Raw genomic sequence first — 23,182 nt, 5'->3', positions numbered from 1 at the left:
GTTCATCCCAAAACTTCAAGGTGTTCATCGCGTTCTTCAACAAAGCATCAACCAGGCCCTCTTCGATCCAAAAGTCAAAGGGACATGCCGCCAAAAGTGTTATGGAGCACCAAAACCACCTCTCAAGGATCAAAGCTCCAAAAGACGTTGAAGAATCCATCAAAGCCAAGGAAGAGCAACCAAAGTTCATCCCAAAGCTTCAAGGTGTTCATCGCATTCTTCAAAAAAGCATCAACCAGGCCCTCTTCGATCCAAAAGTCAAATGGACACGCCGCCAAAAGTGTTATGGAGCACCAAATCCACCTCTTGAATGATCAAAGCTCCAAAAGTTGTTGAAGAATCCATCAAAGCCAAGTAAGAACATCCAAAGTTCATCCCCAAAGCTTCAAGGTGTTCATCGCGTTCTTCACCAAGTATCAACTCGGCCCTCTTTGATCCAAACGTCAAAGGGATATGCCGCCAAAAGTGTTATAGAGCACCAAATCCACATCTTCAAGGATCAAAGCTCCAAAAGTCGTTGAAGAATCCATCAAAGCCAAGGAAGAGCATTCAAAGTTCATCCCAAAGCTTCAAGGTGTTCATCGCGTTCTTCATCAAAGCATCAATTCGGCCCTCTTCGATCCAAAAGTCAAAGGGATACGCTGCCAAAACTATTATGGAGCACCAACTCCACCTCTTCAAGGATCAAAGCTCCAAAATTCGTTGAAGAATCCATCAAAGCCAATGAAGAGCATCCAAAGTTCATCCCAAAGCTTTTATGATATGTTGTTCCTTCCATAGGTATGTCGAACTGATAACAGATCCACTACATCCATTCAATTCAATTCTACATAATGTTGGAATCTATCCAATGCCTGAAGGGATTTCTTCCAACTAGGTTAAATCGAACAGTCTAAGCAACTCAAGTAGGGAAATTGATGGTCCCACAAGATGTATTTATACGCCTTAAACTTCAATCCTGATCTTTCTTGAACGATGCAGCGGAATGGAATGCAAACTGAAAATGTTTGTTGTGTTCAGAGTTATGTTGTCTGCTTGAGATTCGAAGAACGAACAAGCAACAAAAAGTATAGTGCAGAGTGAATCGAAACAAACAGCACACCAGCGTTTGTTGACCCAGTTCGGCCTTCAACCGCCCTACGTCTGGGGGGTACCAACTTAGGGTAATTCCACTATGACTAAGGCAGGAACAAGATACAAAATTCCTCACACAAACTCCATAAATCTCTAGTCACAAAAACTCAATTAAAATGCATTGGTTTCCCTACCACATGCAAGTGCACCTTCCTTCACAAAGGCAAGTGTGCAAGGCCGCGACCTCCGTTGGCTTGTGCTCCGAGATTGGATGAGGGTGTAGGCAGCTTCACCCTTTCCTCCTTCAACTCTCCTTGGAATCCCCTTTGCACCAAACAAACACTCGGCGGTTTGTCAACACAGCATACAACAACGATCCCTTAAGGATTTGATTTTTGGCTTCGAATCTCCAGCAATTTTGACCAGGTTCAAACTCAAGTTGTAGAGAAAATCTTCTCAAAATTTTCTACTCAAAACATGGCCTAACCACACAACGAAAATACCTCAAAATAAAATAGTACACTCCCTCTCAACAAGAAGTATGACTCAACTTATTACACCATGAGATTTCAGCTTTTCATAAGGAAATACTGATGAGAAGAACTCTAAGTTTCTAGCTCTAAGCTCATGAAACTCACTCCTAATTCTGTCTCAATGAATCATGAAAAACTTAAAGAACAACAAACTTAGGAAGTATGTATATATAGGATATACAACCTTTCCTTTGGCCAATAAAAATTCGACACAACAATCTTCCAATAGGTCAAACAAATTTGGACATATTCAAAGACATGTATCTGACCATAAAAGACGAAATTTGACAGGTCTATATCCTCGTAAATGTCCTAGGAAGAGATGATAATCAAATATTACCTCTTTTGGTAATGAGAGTGATAGACTTTTTCTTCCTTCAAATTTGACCTCTTTTTGTATGCAAGCTCGTGGAACAAAGCCCTTTTGTCTTTGTATGAAGTAGGACAGGGTAGAAGTGGCCTGAAGACTAACTATGTCTGTGAGATATATATTTTGTCTCACCTTAAAGCTTTTTCAATGACAAGAACATCATACTTCAAACCATGAACTTGAGCAGGTTGCAGTCTTACAAATAGCTAATTGGTTGTCTGATCTGTCTACGGATCCCAAAGGGACTGAGTTTCCCTTCTTTTTTCTTCCTATTCTTTTGACTTTCCAAATCAATGCTAGCACAATTTCTCTTGTACTTTTTGCCTTTGAAATATGTAGGATTTGAATTGCCTTTTTATTTTTCAAAAAGACTTTTTCCATCTCAGAAAATATGTTGCAAAACATTCCACATCAGCAGACAGCATGGACAGTTTAGCACCAGTTGGTTGTCTGATCATTCAGTGGATCCCCGATTCATCAAACAAAATTTATACCAACAGAAATGTTCCTTTATCAGCTCTCCACTGCACTAAACTGTTACAAATAATACTCAAATCTCTTAATCGAACAAAGTCAGCCTCAACTGGATTCCATTCAGACCCTTTAGTGGCATAAATCAACTCAAGTTTCTGTAGATTGGGTAATAAGCCAATTATCGACATACCACTCCAAGGAATTTTCGATCTAGAGTGCCACAGGAGCAACTCTTTAAGAGAACTTGGAAAGGCAATGTTGTCTGGAGCATTTGATATTTTTAATGACTGAAGATTCGGGAGTCGGACAAGATTACAAAGAGAATGGTCCATGCTTGCTTTAAAGTCATAATTATATGAGACATCCTATGTCTTTAGCTCAGGAATTATGTCCAAGACATGTTTGGTGCACTTGAAATTCTTAATTCCAGAGAGCATCTGCAGAATTTTGAGAATAATTAAGCCTTACTCCTCAACATGAGTTGCAGAAACTCCTGGAGGATCTGCCAACATGAAGCCACCCCCGCTAAATATGAAATGCCTAAGCTGTGGCATTTTCCACACTTCACCGGTGAAAAATACTCCTCGTCTAAAATGTAGCTTTAGAAACTGAAGATTCCATAGAAAGTGAAGTGTTAGAACAGATCTCATAATTTGAATGGAAACAATATAGAAACATAACGAACTTGAGTCGGATGCACAAATACTAATTGATCATACCCCTTAACCATGGTTTTATTCAGCCTTCCACCTTTAACATGTGATCTCAGAACATGTTTCAACTTGTCAATGGTGCCCATGAAAGCAGACTTGGGATGCAGAAACTCTAATTGATCATTCTCCTCAACCATGGATTCCACCAGCCTTCCCCCTTGAACATGTGAATACACCACTCTGCAAGCATCACAAAGGGATCGATGAATTTCTTGTGATGACTGTGATTGGGATAAAAGAACAAATTTCAGGACATCTGTAGCATCTTGATGGCTGGTTTCCTGGGTACAAAGAAAGCTTATCTTTTTTGATCTAGCATCTATTGAGTCTTGCACCTTTGGTGATCGAATAAACAGCTCCTTGTTATATTCTTTTGCACCCAAGTCTCGTAACAGATCATGAATACCACAATAGATCCCAGTTTATCGTATAAAAACTAGATTCCTGGCAATAAGATCATCCAGAAAATCTGTAGCAGTGTCCTCCAGATTTATACTATTCATTTCTCTTATCAATCCATTAGCTATCCACACTCGAATAAATTCGTCAACTTCAATCCGACAGTCTTCGGGATAAGAGCTCATATAGAGGAAACATGGCTTCAGGTGGATTGGCTTTATAAATCAAAGACAATCTCTTTAAGCAATGCTCATCATGTTCACAATTAACATAGGAGCTGACATTGTCCGCGACAGACTCCCAATATTTTGGAGACATGTCAGACTTTGCAAGTAGGCCGCCAATTACAATAATTTCTAACGGAAGTCCATTGCAACTTCGGACAATTTTTCGCGCAAATGATTCTAATTCTGGATATGGACAATTGTCATTTGCGAAGACCATCTGACAAAATAAACTCCAACTTTTATTCTGGTCTAGAAAAGTCATCGGATAAGAGTTGTGAGGGTTCAGATAACCAGCCACATTTGCAAGCCGAGTAGTCATGACAATCCGGCTCCTATTATTGTAATCTGGAAGACAAATTCTTAAATCATTCCAGGCCTTTTCACTCCACACATCATCCATAACAATTAAATATCGTCTGCCAAATAATTCCTTGTGCAAAGCCTCCACTAATCTATCAGAATCTCCATCGCGTGTTTTAACTTCCCCATCATGTAGAAGACCTGATAGAATGTCTTGAACAGTATATTCTTGTGATATTGTAATCCAAATACGCCTATTAAAGTGGTCGACGATACATTGGCTATTGAAAACAGCTTTAGCTAGAGTAGTTTTACCAATACCACCCATCGCTACAATGGGGATGATTTGGAGTGCACATTCATCTCTAGTCAGAAAATCTATAACTACATTGAAATGTTCATCGAATCCAAGAATTGTAGTCTTGTCGTGGAGCTGTCTTCCAGAGAGAGCAACCTCCAAGCTAGCTACTGAAATGCCGCCATGATCGGATGCTTTTTGTTGTTTTCCAGATTGCAATAAGGCGTCCTCCACCAACAGCTCTTCTTTTATAGAGTTAATCTTTTGGATCACTCCCACAATATCATCAAAGTTTCCGATTACGAACTGTTGTTGGCCTCTGGAAGAAGTTGGAAAGTTTGTACATGACGAAACACCACAAAGCACTCAAAAAGGCTAAACACTATTACTAAGAATACCCGAGAACATAACCATAAAACCTAACCTCGAGGTATAGCAATAAAGAATACACATCACATAGTCACGTAGACAACAATCACATAGAAAACAATCAATTTGGGACACAATATGCTTTAATCACAGAAAAGCTACTAGACCACAAAAAATCAACATACAATCCAAATAATACACATGGTTTTTAAAGATTCATATCAATTTATATTACATAGAACACTGAAGGAAACACATCACAAATATAATCCACATAATGCTAACTGACAATCAAATTTAATTATCCACAAAGATCAATTAAAGAATACAAGCAATCAACCACATAGAAATAAAACAACAAACATTAATGTATTCCTATATTTTCACAATTAGTTTTATTTTAGGAAAACATGCCCATTTTTAACTAATTTTTCTATAGAAACAAGCAATTTGATTTATACACATAACATTTTATTATTCACAAAGAACATACGGAGGAATGAATCAATAAACCAGCTACCTAGTATAAAAAAACAAAAATCCAACACATGCATTTCACTAAGAAATTTGCAACCAAATCAATTTTATTTTTGATTATCATCAAATTATACATCACTACGAAAAAAATAACATATTTGTCATTAGTAACGGAAAAAGTAGATTTAAGGACCAAAAAAATATTGTTACAAAAATGCTATTTTCTTGTAACAAAAATTAGGGACGGATGACGTTAGTTATGTGAACCTTAAGAACGGAATTTTCGTCCCTAATGTCATTAGTAATGAAAAAAGTAGATTTAGGGACGAAAAAATATTATTACAAAAAATGCTATTTTCTTGTATTACATTCTGTTTAGACATATTTCACTAATACCAATCATGTAATTTTTTATTTCACAAAGAAAATTAAAACATGCATATATAAAAATAATAAAAAAATAAAACATGCATTATTGCAATAAACTACCAAAAAAAATAGTATATTGGTAACGAAATTTCGTTCTTAAAGTTTACGTAGCTACCATAATTCTATCTCTAAATCCGTCTCTAATGTTGTTAGTAACGGAAAAAGAGAATTTAAAGATGAAAACATTTCGTTATAAAAATAATAATTTTCTTGTTGTATACCATTTGTAACGTGCCAGAAGGTGACACGCCCGGCGCCCAGGCCCAAAGGCCCAAGCCAGCTGTCTCTTGTGCGCAGCTGTAGACATTAAAAATATATGTCTAAAATCAATTAAATATCATGTATTTTGGAAGAAAATAAAATTCCAATAAAATAAATATATGGTATTTAATTATGCACATATGTTAATTTTTGTACAATAAATATCAACCATTAATGCAAAAATATGCTTAAAATGGAATATATCATACAAGTATTGCGTGCATAAATAGAGCCATAATAAATTTGGAAGCAAAATAAATTAATCTTGTTAATAAAGGAAGTCTATAAATTAATATCTTCCAAAAAAGGCAATGATCTAAAGATCTTGTCAATAAAGGAAGTATATAAATTAATATCTTCCAAAAAAAACAATGATATGAAGATTTTGTCGAGAAAGGAAGGTGCACAATCGAATCCGTCAAGAATGGAAAGCAGCATCTGATGGAAAATGAAAGATTATAAAATCTTTCCATCCACGTGGCACCATCCGAAAAGGAAGCCAAGGCCACCCTTCCCTATAAATAGGAGCCTTGACCAATTCATTAGACACCGAAGTTGCATCGAGGATTCAAGCAAAGGGGTAAGTCTCTAGACTCTCTCTGTATTGTTCTTCATGTTCTTCGTGTCCTTCGAAGCGTTCTTCATCGAAAGTCACTAATTTGGACAAATGATCCAATATTGGTTGACGAATCGATGAAGTTAACGTTCTTCGTCGTATGTCCAAGCCGGAGGAAGGATCAAAGCTCTCAAAGCCGTCGAGGAATTCGTCAAAGCCAAGGGAAGGTCTTCAAAGTTTCTCTCAAAGCTTCGAGGTGTTCATCGCGTTCTTCATAAAAGGCGCAAACCAGGCCTTCTTCGATCCAAAAGTCAAAGGGACACGCTGCCAAAAGCGTTATGGAGCACTAAATCCACCTCTTCAAGGATCAAAGCTCTCAAAGCCGTTGAGGAATTTGTCAAAACCAAGGGAAAGTCTCCAAAGTTCATCCTAAAGCTTCGAGGTGTTCATCGCATTCTTCACCAAAGCAACAACTCGGCCCTCTTCGATCCAAAAGTCAAAGGGATATGCCACCAAAAGCGTTATGGAGCACCAAATCCACCTTCTCAAAGATCAAAGCTGCGGATCGTTTAAAGAGGACATCAAATCCAAAGCTTAGGATCAAATCACCCGCACAGAGACCAAAGACCTCTAAAAGCGGCAAAAACAAATCAAAGATCAAAGCTGCGGATCGTCCAAAGAAGATATCAAATCCAAAGTTGAGGATCAAATCGCCCACATGGAGACCGAAGCTCTTCAAAAGGCGGAAAAGGCAAACTAAAGATCAAAGTCGCGGATCGTCTAAAGAAGACAACAAATCCAAAGACGATGATCAAATCGCCAATGCGGAGACCAAAGTCCTCCAAAAGCGGCAAAGCTAAAGCGAAGGTCAAAGTCGCGGATTGTCTAAAGAAGACAACAAATCCAAAGCCGATGATCAAATCGCCAATGCGGAGACCAAAGTCCTCCAAAAGGCGGCAAAGCCAAATCAAAGATCAAAGCCTCGGATCGTCTAAAAAAAGACATCAATTCCAAAGCTGACGATCAAATCGCCCGCACGGAGACCAAAACCCTCCAAAAACCGGCAAAGTCAAACTGAAGACCAAATCTCTTTGGATCAAAGAAGCCATCGAAAACAAAGTTGGAAAATAAATCGACCCGAAAGGAGAATCAAAGGACCCATTTAGAGAATAGGACCCGCTTTAAATTCAAATCAAATATAATTTGTACAAATTTTGTGTTTATTAAAAATAACACAATTTTTTGTCCACAGATTTTTGGCACCCCCAGTGGGACAACTCTACCTTTCATCTCTCTTTCCGTCGAACGATCAATGGCTTTCTACAAGATCAAGACTTCTAACGTTGTGCCGAAAGCTGTTGCTCTAGCCGCCGCCGCCAAAGGAGTCGCTACTACTACATCAAGAACCTCAAGTGCTTCAACGAATGCTGGAGTGATGACACGAAGCATGGCTAAAAGAGTACTCTCATTTTCCGAGGATGCACATCCGAAAATCACAGAGCAAAACTTACTCTATGAGGAGGACGAAAGCTTCAAGAGTACCTCCGCATTGTTCACCCCTCAAGAAACTGCAAGTCATTCAACCACATCAAGCTCTATTCCGGTAATGACTACCAACGCTTCAAATATTGAGGACCTAAAGATTGTGGATCAAAGTCTGCTCTGCGAGGAAGATCAAAGCTTCATAGGCACTTTCATGCCACATACTCATCGGCCAATTTCAAGTCATTTAACCGCATCAAGCTCTGCTCCGGTGATGACTATCAACGCTTCAAATATAGAAGATCAACTTGCAGCATTGGCCAAAATCATTGAAGGGATGTCTCAACACATGCAACAACAAGACGCCCTCATCGAAAAACTTCTCATAAAACTGGACAACCTAAAGAAGCTGGCCATGCAACCGAACAGCAACCATCTTCCCCAGTTGCCCAAAATAAAATGACAACATTTGTGGAGCAACGTCATGGCAAAGAAAAGGTGGCGGAATTAAATCCATTTCAAGGATCATCCAACTCCTTCATCCATATATCCCAACTTGACAAATACATCAAATAGGCAATCAAAAGAGAATTCGAAGGGAGTTCAAGGCAGACGTACACTTACGCCAAGCCTTACATTGCAAGGATTGACGCCCTCAAAATGCCAACGGGCTATCAACCACCAAAGTTTCAACAATTTGACGGCAAAGGCAACCCAAAGCAACATATAGCGCACTTTGTCGAGACATGCAACGATGCTGGAACATATGAAGACCTCCTAGTCAAAAAATTTGTGCGGTCACTAAACGGCAACGCCTTCGATTGGTACATTGACTTAGAGGCTAGTTCTATCGACAATTGGGAACAGTTAAAGCACGAGTTCTTGAATCAGTTCTACAGCACAAGGAGAACCGTCAGCATGACTGAACTCACCAACAGCCGCCAATGGAAAGACGAACCAGTAGTTGACTACATCAACTGCTGGAGAAGTCTAAGCCTCAACTGCAAAGACCGTTTGTCCGAGGCTTCCGGCATAGAAATGTGCATTCAAGGGATGCAATGGGGCTTAAAATACATCCTACAAGGGATCCGACCCCATACTTTTGAAGAACTCGCCACTCGCGCTGATGATATGGAATTGCGCATGATGTCTAGTGGAATGTATGGACCGCCTACTGAAGATTTCTCAGATGACGAGAAATACAACACTTCCAACAGTGGGGGCAATCATACCTACAACACTCCTGGAAACGAGGATAAACTTTCTACAATCTCCTAAAAACAAGAATAAACTTTCTTCAATCTCCTGGAAACGAGGATAAACTTTCTACAATCTCCTAGAAACGAGGATAAACTTTCTACAATCTCTTAGAAATGAGGATAAACTTTCTTCAATCTTTGAACTACGTTATGACTTGATTCCTTAACCGGATACGTAGGCAACTTGGAATATAACTCCAAGTTCAGTCAATTATGCCAAAAAAAAAAAGAAAAGAAAAGCCCTAAAAAACAAAAAAAAAAAAAGTCCAAAAAAAAATCGAGCTTAAAAAAAATCAATTGAACAAAAAAAAATCTCATCCAGAAAAAAAAAAGAAAAAAGAAAAAAAAAAGCCCTTTGAAAAAAAAAATATTGGCTAAAAAAATAAAAAAGGATATCCATAAAAAAAAAAATCAGTAAAAAAGAAAAATTGACTTATGTTTCGAGACTCATTCACACCTTAAACGCTTTGCGTCGGCTTAAAAGAGTCTCGAGGGGGCATTTGTAGACACTAAAAATATATGTCTAAAATCAATTAAATATCATGTATTTTGGAAGAAAATAAAATTCCAATAAAATAAATATATGGTATTTAATTATGCACATATGTTAATTTTTGTACATTAAATATCAACCATTAATGCAAAAATATGCTAAAAATGGAAGATATCGTACAAATATTACGTGCATAAATAGAGCCATAATAAATTTGGCAGCAAAATAAATTAATCTTGTCAATAAAGGAAGTCTATAAATTAATATCTTCCAAAAAAGGCAATGATCTAAAGATCTTGTCGATAAAGGAAGTATATAAATTAATATCTTCCAAAAAAGACAATGATATGAAGATTTTGTCGAGAAAGGAAGGTGCACAATCGAATCCGTCAAGAATGGAAAGCAGCATCTGATGGAAAATGAAAGATTATAAAATCTTTCCATCCACGTGGCACCATCCGAAAAGGAAGCCAAGGCCACCCTTCCCTATAAATAGGAGCCTTGACCAATTCATTAGACACCGAAGTTGCATCGAGGATTCAAGCAAAGGGGTAAGTCTCTAGACTCTCTCTGTATTGTTCTTCATGTTCTTCGTGTCCTTCGAAGCGTTCTTCATCGAAAGTCACTAATTTGGACAAATGATCCAATATTGGTTGACGAATCGATGAAGTTAACGTTCTTCGTCGTATGTCCAAGCCGGAGGAAGGATCAAAGCTCTCAAAGCCGTCGAGGAATTCGTCAAAGCCAAGGGAAGGTCTTCAAAGTTTCTCTCAAAGCTTCGAGGCGTTCATCGCGTTCTTCATAAAAGGCGCAAACCAGGCCCTCTTTGATCCAAAAGTCAAAGGGACACGCCACCAAAAGCGTTATGGAGCACTAAATCCACCTCTTCAAGGATCAAAGCTCTCAAAGCCGTTGAGGAATTCGTCAAAACCAAGGGAAAGTCTCCAAAGTTCATCCTAAAGCTTCGAGGTGTTCATCGCATTCTTCACCAAAGCAACAACTCGGCCCTCTTCGATCCAAAAGTCAAAGGGACATGCCGCCAAAAGCGTTATGGAGCACCAAATCCACCTTCTCAAAGATCAAAGCTGCGGATCGTTTAAAGAGGATATCAAATCCAAAGCTTAGGATCAAATCACCCGTACGGAGACCAAAGCCCTCCAAAAGCGGCAAAGACAAGTCAAAGATCAAAGCTGCGGATCGTCCAAAGAAGATATCAAATCCAAAGCTGAGGATCAAATCGCCCACACGGAGACCGAAGCTCTTCAAAAGGCGGAAAAGGCAAACTAAAGATCAAAGTCGCGGATCGTCTAAAGAAGACAACAAATCCAAAGACGATGATCAAATCGCCAACGCGGAGACCAAAGTCCTCCAAAAGCGGCAAAGCCAAAGCGAAGGTCAAAGTCGCGGATTGTCTAAAGAAGACAACAAACCAAAGACGATGATCAAATCGCCAGTGCGGAGACCAAAGTCCTCCAAAAGGCGGCAAAGCCAAATCAAAGATCAAAACCTCAGATCGTCTAAAAAAAGACATCAAATCCAAAGCTGACGATCAAATCGCCCGCACGGAGACCAAAACCCTCAAAAGCCGGCAAAGTCAAACTGAAGACCAAATCTCTTCGGATCAAAGAAGCCATCGAAAACAAAGTTGGAAAATAAATCGACCCGGAAGGAGAATCAAAGGACCCATTTAGAGAATAGGACCCGCTTTAAATTCAAATCAAATATAATTTGTACAAATTTTGTGTTTATTAAAAATAACACAATTTTTTGTCCACAGCAGCAAGCCTGGGTATATCATGATAATGTGGTAAAAATATGCGAAACAAATATCTACACCAAGACATATATCGTTGATTAGTCGTACAGGACAAAAGGCTCGCACAAAAAAGATCAAAGAAAGATCAATATATTTCAAAAAATAAATAAATACATGAACAAAAATTTACATTAAAAAGAAACAAAGCTTCAAATTAACAATCACTAATACATAAAAATAACTACAAGTGTTCACGATAAGATCTTATATTTTGGTATCGTTTGACAATAACGTCTATATTAACTTTCGTAAACATATATCTTTCTAGAAAGTAACGAAACAATAATTCAACAATTAATCTCTCACGTTATTCCGTAATTTGTTCTTCATGATAGTTATCGTTGAAAATAATCTTTCTACGATTGGAGTTGCTATAGGAAAAAATTTCATAGAACGATGTTTTATTTTTCTTTGTCTCAACAAATTTTATATAAAGTTCATCTAGGGTGTGTTTGTTTGAAGGATTTGTGTGGATTTCTACTATTCACACAAATTTTAATTTTTCCCTCAAAAATATCAAATCAAATATTTATTTTTCATTTTTTATATTATACTAAAAATCAATTTTACATTCAAAATATCACATCAATACATATTTATATCACATCATACAACTATTCAAATTCGAATATTTTACTATTCAAATTCCAATCCAAAATCCAAACCCCCAAACAAATTAAATCCCAAAATATCTCATCACATAGAACTCTCTACATGACGAAAACCATGGAAGACGGAATCAATTTTGTGGCCATAAATAATGACACAAATTTATGGCATTCTCGTCTCGGACACATGAGCGAGAAGGGGATAGGCAAGCTCATGTCAAAGGGAAGATTGTTAGGTCTCAAGTCCGTCGATATTGGAGTATGCGAGGACTGTATCTTTGGGAAGCAACAAAATGTGGCTTTTGCAAAGGATAAGAGAGATTTGATAAATGAAAGTTGAAGTTGGTTCATACGGACCTTCGGGAACTAGCTTTTCTATCGACCCTTGGAGGCTCATAGTGCTACCCGTGGTCATTGATGACATTACAAGGGAGGCATGTGTATATTTCCTTAAGTGTAATTATGATGCTTTTGATATCTTTAGGAGGTGGAAAGCACGTGCAGTGGGAGTAGTGAGCCGATTTATAAGCAATCCTGAAAGACAATCTAAGGTAGTGACCTTAGATGAATTGAGGTTATGTTCAACCTCAATGGCCTCGATGAGTAAAGAAGGAGGCTCGGCGTTGTCATTGTGGATGAAGTAAAATGTTGAAGTGGAAGATGAAATCAGTCTTCAAGTGGGAGATTGTTGGGATATGAAGCCTGATTATATCCTAAAATCTAAGGATATGATTTATATATCATTTGGATATAATATCCGAGATTCAGAAATATAATTTGGATATTATTATCATAGGCATAGGCTATAAATATCCATGTATTCTCACTTTAACACGTGCCTGCGTACTTTATAATAAAATTTCTAGTTTGACAGCGCCCTCAGACGTAGATCATCGTGATCGAAATGGGTTAACAAATTCTTGTGTTCTTTTATCTTTGTTATCTCATCTTGATTTTTTGGAAATTTTCGTAACAATTAATTTAAAAATATAGTAAAATATATAAAATAAAAATAAGTATTTATGAAACATAAATAAATATTGAATATAATATTATTAAAAAAAACTATAAGGAATAGTAAAAGAAAATTAACCCTATAAACAATCTAGTTGAAGCAATAAACAAATTAAGTTTTATCTGGTTTAGGTTTTCTATATCTTCCAACACACAAGCCATTATATTTTCTAATAGAGTTTCAACTATCGTAAGTAGAGCACAAAATGAGCTTTTTGAATGAAATGTTTTTAATATGTATAATGCTATGAAATGTACTCACATCCTGAAAAATATACAGGAACTCAAACACCATCCAAAAAGTGATACATTTGTGAATGCACAAGCCGGCCGGCGGCAGATTTTAAAATTCAACATTGTACTGACAACACACCGCAGCACAAGGAGTTACTACCGGCAGCACACCGTCTGCGTTCATATAATACAAGCTAGTCGTTACCCATGCTATGCTAGGACTTATTATACTATCCCTTCTTCGGTAATTAATTTATCTACTTTGATTAGTCTAAAATTATTTTACTTGTTCTTTAAAAAAAATAATAATAATTGAGATACAATCAGACTTTCACTAATTGATTTTTTGTGTGTAATGAAAAACTGTGTTGATAATATGAAAAAATATTCGGCATGATTTATCATTTTTAAAAAATATAAATATAATTATACACTTTAATCACATTTTAAAATTCATAATTTATTTTTATTTTTAATAAACTATTTAGTCATTTTAATTTTAATTTTAATCTATAATAACTTTTACTAATATATTTCTTAATTAATTATTAATTATCTAATATCTAAAATTCCGTACCTAAGCAAAATAAGACAATTTAAGTTGGACGGAAAGAGTAATATGCTATGTTGAATTGTTGACTTACTTTTTATGAAAGGATAATATATATTATATTAATGTGCATGTATATTTTTATTTTTTTAATAATATTTATGAAAAAATGTTTTATTAAAAAAAAATGCGTACCAAATATATACAGCTATAATGCATTTAAAATAATTTTAAAATAAACTATATACTATATATCATAAAAACATCAAAATACAAATAATTCGTAAATAAAACAATATACACTGTGTATATATATTCCTCGTTTGCTTGGTTATTGTGCAATTTACGATGTCCAAGTTCCAAAGTTGCATTTAAAAATTATATCAAAATTAAATATAAATATTAAAATATATAATTTTATTATTATTTAAAATAGCGTACAACTGTTACTGGTAAATATTTATATGAAAAACAAAATACAATTTATATAACTGTTTATTTTTTAAATATATTTTTACATAATACTCTCTCCGTCCACGGATAAAGTATACATTTACTTTTGGCATGGAGTTTAAGAAATAATAGTATTTTAATTATAATGGGTAGGTAAAAGCAGTGTAATGACATTTTTGCCCTTGCTTTTTGGTTTAAAAGTAATGATGTGATGTAAAGTAAGGGTATTTGTGGAAAAAAGTGGGGTATTTAATGAAATGGTTACTTTGTAATTGGACGTCCCAAAATAGAAATATGTATACTTTGTAGCTAGACGGGGGGAGTATATTTTTTTATAATTTTCCAAAAATATTTATACAAAAATTAAAATAATTCTAAATCAACACCGGACCCTCGTTCTGTCCTCTTTTTTCTTTTGTTTTATTTTCTTTAGTCATTTTTCATTTTCCTTTTATTCTATTATCATTTTTCTCTTATTCTACCATTGATGCTGACACAATTTATGAAGAAATAGTGATGATATTTCCTTTTTATTCAACTTCATCCTATATTTCATTTTTTCCTATATTTTAAAATATAAAATTATCATTATTGAATATAAATACAAATAAATAAAAAGTGCAACAATTTATTTTATTCATAAATATAATGTATAATTAAACAAATGTTTATTTCAGTTTTAATAAAAAAAATAAATTAAATATAATATTACAATATAAATTTTATTGACAATTTCAATTTTATTCAAATTTCAAAATTAAGATTTAATCAAAAAAAACAAATAAATTATTTAAGGTGTTCAATAATTAGTTTATTCAATAATATTTAGTTTATTGTCAAACAATTATTTTAAATGTTTGATAAATTAGTATTTAAAAGAATTTTATTGAATTTCAAAGTTAATTTTTTAAAATGTTTTCCCATATCAGTATATTATTTTATTTTTTTTATTCTTAATTTATCCTCATAGATTATTATTTCATTCACACATATATATGTCTAAAAAATTAAAAAATATATAAATAATATTACTACAAAAAAATAAATTTAATAATACAATTAATAAAAATAAGTACAAACAAAAAAATTAATAATATAATTAGTATAATAATGTAATAGGACTATTAATTCTAAATACATCAATAAATAAACAAAGTCTACCCCAAACCCATTCCACAATCTCCCTCGGATTCTCCTTTCTTCACCGTTTCTTCTTCTTGTTTCTTCGTTTTTCTTCTCCATTTATTCCTTTACTCTTCGATTCCTTCTTCTCACTCATCTCATTTTTTCACCTTCTTCTTGTAAGTTGCGCCACCGCCGCATTTCTCCCACAGATGACGTCCGCTGCTGCTAGCCTTTAGAGTATCGGTAGGTTTTTATTTTTACTTTACTCTTCTCTTTATTCTTTATTCTTTAATTTTTTATTTTTTCACTTTGCAGCTTCTTCCAAAATCAATTTCAAGTACTCGCAAACAGTAAAGCTGTGCAAAACAAAAGTTTGTTTGCGCCTGATAAGTAGAGAATAGGTGCAGGACTTTTAAGATTTTAATTTTCAAAACCCGTAAAAAAAATATTGTGAAAGTCTTACAAACAATATGTTTGTTAATTATTTTTTCTACTTCCGGCGCCATCGTCGTCATCCGTCTTGAATTTCCTTCTTCTCCTTCCATTCCTTCTTCTATTTCTTTGTTGCGGGCGATTTTGTATACTATTATAACTGTTGCAAAAGAACAAATAAATTATTAGTAATAAATTAGTGGAAGAAAAATGAGTTGGTAGGAGAAGAATGTGTTAACTAACAAATTGAAGAGGAAAATTGTAGTTTGAAGGCAAATTTTTTTTTAATGGACTAACAATTCTGTTAAATAGAAGATGAATGTTGTAGTTTGAAGAAATGTATATTGGGAGAATAAACGTTACATTGGGGAGATGAATGATCACTGCTGATGCACATTGAAAGAGAAAGAAATGAAAAACAAAAGGTCTGATAGCTAACGCAATGGAAAAGTTTGGAGTACAATTGTAATAAAAATTAGCAAAATGACTCGTATTCCTTTACTAACCAATCAAATGTTCAGAGCAATGAAAATTAGCAAAAAGAAAAACAAATACTAGAAATTCAAGCTTTACATTACGATGGACTTTACATCGAGTTCAAATATATAGATATATATATATATATTATATATGATAAATAGACAAAAGAAAATTACAATGAGAAACAATAATACTCTCTTTCGTCTAGCTAGAAACTATACATATTTTTATTTTGGAACGTCCAATTATAAAGTAAATATTTTATTAAATACCTCTTTTTTTCCACAAATACTCTTACTTTACATCACCACGACCAAAAATAAATATTTATTTTGTGTGTGGACGGAGGGGAGTACCATATAATGAGAAATATTAATAATAGTATATCTTAAAATATATGAATGATGAATTAATTAAAAAAAAAAAACAAAATTGTTAAAAATTAAAAAATTTCAAAATAAATAATAAATTTAATTTTAAAAATATTTAAGTTTATTAATAAAAAATGATTCTATCAAATAATCACTAAAAATAAATAATTATTAAAAAATAATTTTTATATTTAAATGGCACCTTATTAATATATATATGTATAAAAATTTATTAGAAATTAATATTATACTTTTATTATAAATCCTTCTATATATATTAAAATAAAAATATAAAACATATACATATATTATATTATATGACATAAAAAAATATATTGGCCTACATTTATATAATAACTAATCAAATTCAACAATTAATAGAAATTTAATAAAAATAATTCAAAATTGTTCAAAATTCCTAACCAATCAAATTTTTTACCCAATCAATTTTTTTTTAAAAAAATTCTAAACCCCTAGAAATTTTTGCTTTACATTGTGGTGGAGGCCACAATGAGTTCAAATATATATATATATATGATATATGATACAACACATGAATTAACAATAGTAACTAACAACACATGCTATAGTCTTATACATTACAACCAATACTTGATTTCAACGCACAACATACTGTTATAAAACACACTTGTAATTATGAACCAACGACACAAATATAACACATGAATGGACAGAATATGCTATTTCAGCACACCACATACTATTATACAATATATTATAATTATGAAGCAACATCACATGTAATTATTATATACACAGCATGTACTGTGTATAATAAGACTGTATTTTGTTTGTATATATTACTGGTGATGATTTCAGTGCTGATTTTTCCAATTCAGCACCCTAACCGTTCCCGCACAAGCCTTCTCGTTTTTAGTAAAGTTCTAAGTTGTCATAATTAGGACTCAAAATGAGCTTTTTGAGTGGAATTTTCTCTCAATATGCACAAAATTGATGAAACATATTAATAGCCTACAAAGATTCTAGGTACTCAAATGCAAGCCTTTATCTTTTCAAGTGAAGATTCGATTTGTCATAACAAGAGATAAATGAGCTATGTTGATGGGATTTTATTTCAATATCTATAACATGATGAAATTTACTCATTGATATATGTGTGTGTATATATATATATATAATATGCATTCACACACCATAAAAAAGTGACACAAGTGTTCGAGCAAAAGCCTTTGTGTTTTCTAGTCAAGTTTCGACTTGTCATAGACTCAAAATGAGATTTGTGGAAGAAATTTTCTTTCAAAATGAGATTGATATGACTAGAGCTGAGGTGGTCAGCTTAATGGCATTTTTCCTTTTTTTTTTGTTTTTATTATCTACAACTAACACGTCTCCTCACATGCAAGAAGATATACGTCACCACACGAAACTTGCACGTGGACGACGACGAATGGAGATGGTGGGACTCGGACACGAGGACGGAGTTGGATTTTTATTATTTTTTAAAAAATCCAAAAACCTTGTAAATTTGCATATTGTTAAATAATTATAAATTACATATCAACGTGAGAATCTTTACAGAAAACCATTGCATCGACATGGTTTTTAAATGTATATACATATTATATTTCTGCTGAATTGTCAATTATACTTTTTTACAGTTTTACAGCGGCTATTGTTTTTAATTTGTTCTTGTATGAAAGATGTTAATCTCATCTCTTCTACTTACCGAATCCTTTTATATATATATATAGAACCTAATTAAATTGTATCAACTCTATGCATGTATTGTTATGTAAGTATTGCGAAGAACACAACAAAACAATGCACAAAACAAGAATTAATTTAGTCATCTAGTTTGGTTTTTCACTATATATATATGTATGAAATCGACTGTAATTTAAATTATACTGAACAACTGAAGGTAAAAAATAACTAAATATTTCTAAGCTACTTAATTAAATCATAAAGCTAAAAAAAAAAACAAAAACAAAAACGGATGATAGATGCAAATGGTAATTACAAAGAAACGAAGACACTATGGAGTTGGACTTATGTTCGTGAGGTCATGGGTTCAAATCTCCGACGCCTCCAGGTCACCTGCCCCATATAGTTTGCCTAGTGTGACTTGTCTATTGGACCTAGTTTGTAGGGTATTAGGTTCGGCCGGAGGTTTATCTAGTGCGCACTTTTGGGTAGAAGTAAATCATCCACACATATATAACAATAATGTCTTTGGTTTAGAGAAAAATGAAGTACCACTTGCAAATGGTACCAAGCAATATTTCTCCTCATTGCCAAGACCTTTAAAGCTTTCGACTACATATTACCTAATAATTTCTGGAAATATTCCTTCAACACTTGAATTCTTTTTACCAAATTCAAGCCAGCAGAAATCGATTTAGCAAGTTAGAAGCCACAAAACAATTATGACAACTCCTCAAATTAAAAGTACCTTGGATATATATATATACATACCATCATCATCTTCTTCTTCTTCTGTCCTTAGGGCAATCAGTCAGGCAGACTCATTACCTTCATCTTCCTCTCTGTCTTCAGCTTCAGATTCATCATCTTCATCTTCATCTTTCTTTGTGTCTTCAGCTTCAGATTCGTTGTCTTCATCTTCATCTTTGTCTTCAGACACCTCATCTTCATCTGTGTCATCATCTACATCCTAATCATCGGAATCATCAGAATCATCAGAGACATCCACGTCGAGTATATCATTTCCCACACTCTGTTGTTCCTCTAATATCTGGTATGCCGAATCCACAGCAGACTCATTGCAATTTTTCAAATGAATTTCACGCAGTGTCGGTATATCTCCAACACCTGAAGGGATTTCTTCCAACGAAGGTACTTTAAAAAGTGCAAGAATCTCAAGCACCGGATAGTGGTATCGATCAGCTCTCCAAGCTACTAAATCACTACCAAAAATCCACAATGTTTTTAATCGAAGAAATTCCCCTTCAGTTGGATTCCACTCAGAGCCCTCTGCAGTATACCACAACACAAGAACTTCGAGATTAGGCAATGAACCAACCACTGACATACCACTCCAAGGAATTCTGCATTTCCTCAGAAGCAAGAATTTGAGTGAATTTGGAAAGCCGATGTTCTGCAATGTATTTTGGACAATTAGTGTTTCAAGTTTCTGTAATCTGCCAAGATTACACAAACAAGTATCCAACTCTCTCATACGCTTATCATACGTTATTCCTAGTTCCTTCAGATTAGGAATTCCACCAAGAATCTCATCGGTGAGCTCAAAATTCGTTGCACAGCGAAGGGTGTGCAGGTTCTTCAGAATGAAGATATCTTTCTCTCCCACATGAGCAAGATAAGGCTTCGGCAACACAACGGCATAGAAGTCAATAATTCTAAGTTGCGGCATATGCCATATTTCAGATGGTAAAACTACCGAAGATGAATATGGGAATATCAGACTCTGCAGGTTCCAAAGAAAATGTAGAATTGGAGGAGCAATAAAATTTGGAGAGAAATCAAATTTAACACGGATAGACCGTAATTTAGTGTGCTGCACAAGTGTATCATGAGCACTACCAACTTTTTCGATGGCCATGACCAATCTTAGTCCCTTCGTACGTGAATATGTCACTTTACAGTCACCACAAACCGGGGGATTTTCTTGTGAAGCTGATGGAGGAATAACATCAAGTGCAAGAAGATTTCTTCTTTCTTCTTCTACTGCTGAGCTGCCGCATAGGAAGCACACTCTATTCCAATATCTTATATCGATGTCTTTTACTCTAGGAGAGCACAAAAAGTCCTCTTTTTTGGATACACTAATGCATAGGTCTCGCAAAAGATCATGGATGCCGCATTTTTCTAATTCCCCCGTGAGTACATATCTTTCACGCACAAAAAGTAGATTTCTATCGAGAAGATCTTTTAAGTATTCCTCACCAAGTTCTTCCAAACGTTTATCATTTTTTATCTTTATGAAACCTTCATCAACCCATGATCGGATTAGATTGGAGACTTCAATTTGAGCATCTTCGCGAAAAGTTCTCATGTAGAGAAAACACGGCTTGAGATATATAGGCAGATTATTATAACTCAAGAGTAATATATTCAAACAATGCTCGCCATCGCTTGCATTTCCAAAGGAACTTACATTTTCCGCAACTGATTCCCAATATTCTTTATTCATGCCAGACTTTGCAAGTAGTCCTCCTATAACAGTAATTTGCAAAGGAAGCCCTCTACAATTCTTGACAATCACTCTTCCGATTTGCTCCAATTCTGGATGTGAAAATTTTTCTTCTCCGAATACAGTTTGGCAAAATAAACTCCAACTTGTATTTGTGTCAAGAAATGTCATCGGATATGGGTCGTGAGAGCCCAATGAAGCAGCCACTTGTGATAGCCTAGTGGTCACAATAATTCGACTTCCATTCCCATTGTCCGGAAAGAACCTCCTTAAATCATACCAAGCTTGAAGAGTCCATATGTCATCCATTACAATTAAGTATCTTCTGCCATAGAGTTTCTTGCGCAATATTTCCCCAGGCCCATCTGAATTTCCACCATGTCTTTCTACTTTTCCGTCATTGATAAGACCAAGGAGGATCTCGTCGACGCTATACTCCTGAGAAATTGTAATCCAAATGCGCACATCAAAGCGTTCCATGGAATACTTATCTTCATAAACTTTTTTAGCAAGAGTAGTTTTGCCAATACCTCCCATGCCGACAATTGGGATGATTTGGAGATTGTCGTCATATCTAGCTAGCTCACCCTTAATCTTGATCACGTGTTCCTCAAGTCCCACAATAATATTCTTTCCAACAATGGATGCAGCTGTTGAAGAACCGCCAGCAGGAACAGAAGCTCTGGTTTGTTGTCCAACCACGACCTCTTCAACCATCGATAGCTCTCGCTTGATGTAGTCAACCTTTTGGATCATAGTGTCCAAATCTTCATCGAATGATCTCGCGCCCATATGATCACTACTTTCTCCCTGAGATTCCTTCTGAAGTTGGCTCACAACATGTAAGTCAAAAATTTCTTCCATCTCCAAACTAACTTCTGATATTTGCTTCCAAAGATCTTCAGCCTTCTGGCTTTTGCTTCTATGGTTCTTTTCAAGGAACTCCAACAAGAAATTGACACCTTCTTGGAGAGATTTAATCTTTTTTATGTCGACATGAAGGCGACGAAGCTCAGCACGGTAATGAACGTTGTCGAGGACATGAGAAAGAGAAACCAATGATGCATAAGCAGCTACAGCCATCTCTCGATTCTTACAAACTGCTGAAGAAACTGAAATCCGCAGCTAATATGGATATATTTTTGCACAAATATTGAAGAAACAGTTCCTGGTTTGGTTCAGTCTTCTTTGTATATACAGATCCAAACTGAATTTTTCTTTTTTGTAATGACAATTACGATATGAAGCAATTATTATAACATACTTTAATGCCACTAGCTGCAAAAGCATGCTTTAATGCCACTAGCTGCAAAAGCATATTTGGTTATTAGGCATGGGCGAAAAGGAATTGATCGAGGTAGAAGATTCTCATCTAATTAACAAATTTATTTTGCGTTTGTTAGGGTGGTGTTTTAGATTTTTATTTTTATTTCAAGTAAAAAATATTTTTATTTTTATTTTCTTTTCTGAGTTACTTTTGAAATGAAAAATAGGTTAAGACAAAACAAATGAAGTGTTGATTTATTTATTTATTTTCGCTAGAAAACAACATTTTGTGGTATATGGTGATTGAACCTTAACTCTAAGTATTAAAGCTATATAAGAACATCTGTTATAGTCATTACTCTACTTCATTGTCTTTTTTATATGTCTCATCTCTATCATATTTATCTTAATATTCAAATCATTTCACATTCAATTCATTATCTTTGCTATTCTATAAACCCATAATAATTTATTTATTTTTATATATTTTTATTATGTAATAATATATATAAACAATATATAAATAATTTATTTATTTATACATATTTCTATATATTTTTATTGTCTAATAATAATTTTATATAATATTATATTTTAACTTTTAAATATTAACCAATATAAATTTTAATAAATGAATAATTCGAAATAAATCTACATATACATTAATTAAAAATAATATCAAAGAAGTCTCTTAAGGATGGCTAGTACTGTGGATGTGGGGAGTAAACTTGTGAATGTGTGGATAATCTTTAACTTTTTTTTTTTTTCTTGTTGAAGGTAACTGGGATTGAGTCGAAAAATATAATAAATTTATATAACTGTATTTTTGTAAAACTAATAAATTTTGTTATATTAAAAACTTTAAAAAAAATGATAAAAGTAACGAAGAAAATTATTGTAACAGATGGTCTAAATATTTCAAACACACAAACAGTTGCAAGTGGTTAAAAATATAATATCACC

General features: G+C 34.3%; 2 protein-coding genes across 2 annotated transcripts; both read right to left on the bottom strand.

Annotated features, from left to right (window-relative positions):
- Nucleotides 1-3,716: 3,716 nt before the first annotated feature.
- LOC127240986 (putative late blight resistance protein homolog R1C-3) lies at nt 3,717-4,841 on the bottom strand. The gene is made up of 2 exons (XM_051259860.1): nt 4,813-4,841; nt 3,717-4,707 (listed from the first exon to the last, which is right to left on the bottom strand). Exons 1-2 carry the CDS (start codon nt 4,839-4,841, stop codon nt 3,717-3,719), a joined length of 1,020 nt encoding a protein of 339 aa, XP_051115817.1.
- Nucleotides 4,842-19,294: 14,453 nt separating this feature from the next.
- On the bottom strand, nt 19,295-22,036 carry LOC127240985 (putative late blight resistance protein homolog R1B-16). Its single transcript, XM_051259859.1, has 2 exons — nt 19,514-22,036; nt 19,295-19,453 (listed from the first exon to the last, which is right to left on the bottom strand). The coding sequence occupies exons 1-2, from the start codon at nt 22,034-22,036 to the stop codon at nt 19,295-19,297; spliced, it is 2,682 nt and encodes an 893-aa protein (XP_051115816.1).
- Nucleotides 22,037-23,182: the final 1,146 nt, after the last annotated feature.

The sequence above is a fragment of the Andrographis paniculata genome, unplaced genomic scaffold (assembly GCF_009805555.1).
Source record: "Andrographis paniculata isolate CXL003 unplaced genomic scaffold, ASM980555v1 Contig80END, whole genome shotgun sequence".
Classification (NCBI taxonomy): domain Eukaryota; kingdom Viridiplantae; phylum Streptophyta; class Magnoliopsida; order Lamiales; family Acanthaceae; genus Andrographis; species Andrographis paniculata.
This window is presented reverse-complemented; position numbering and strand designations above follow the sequence as displayed.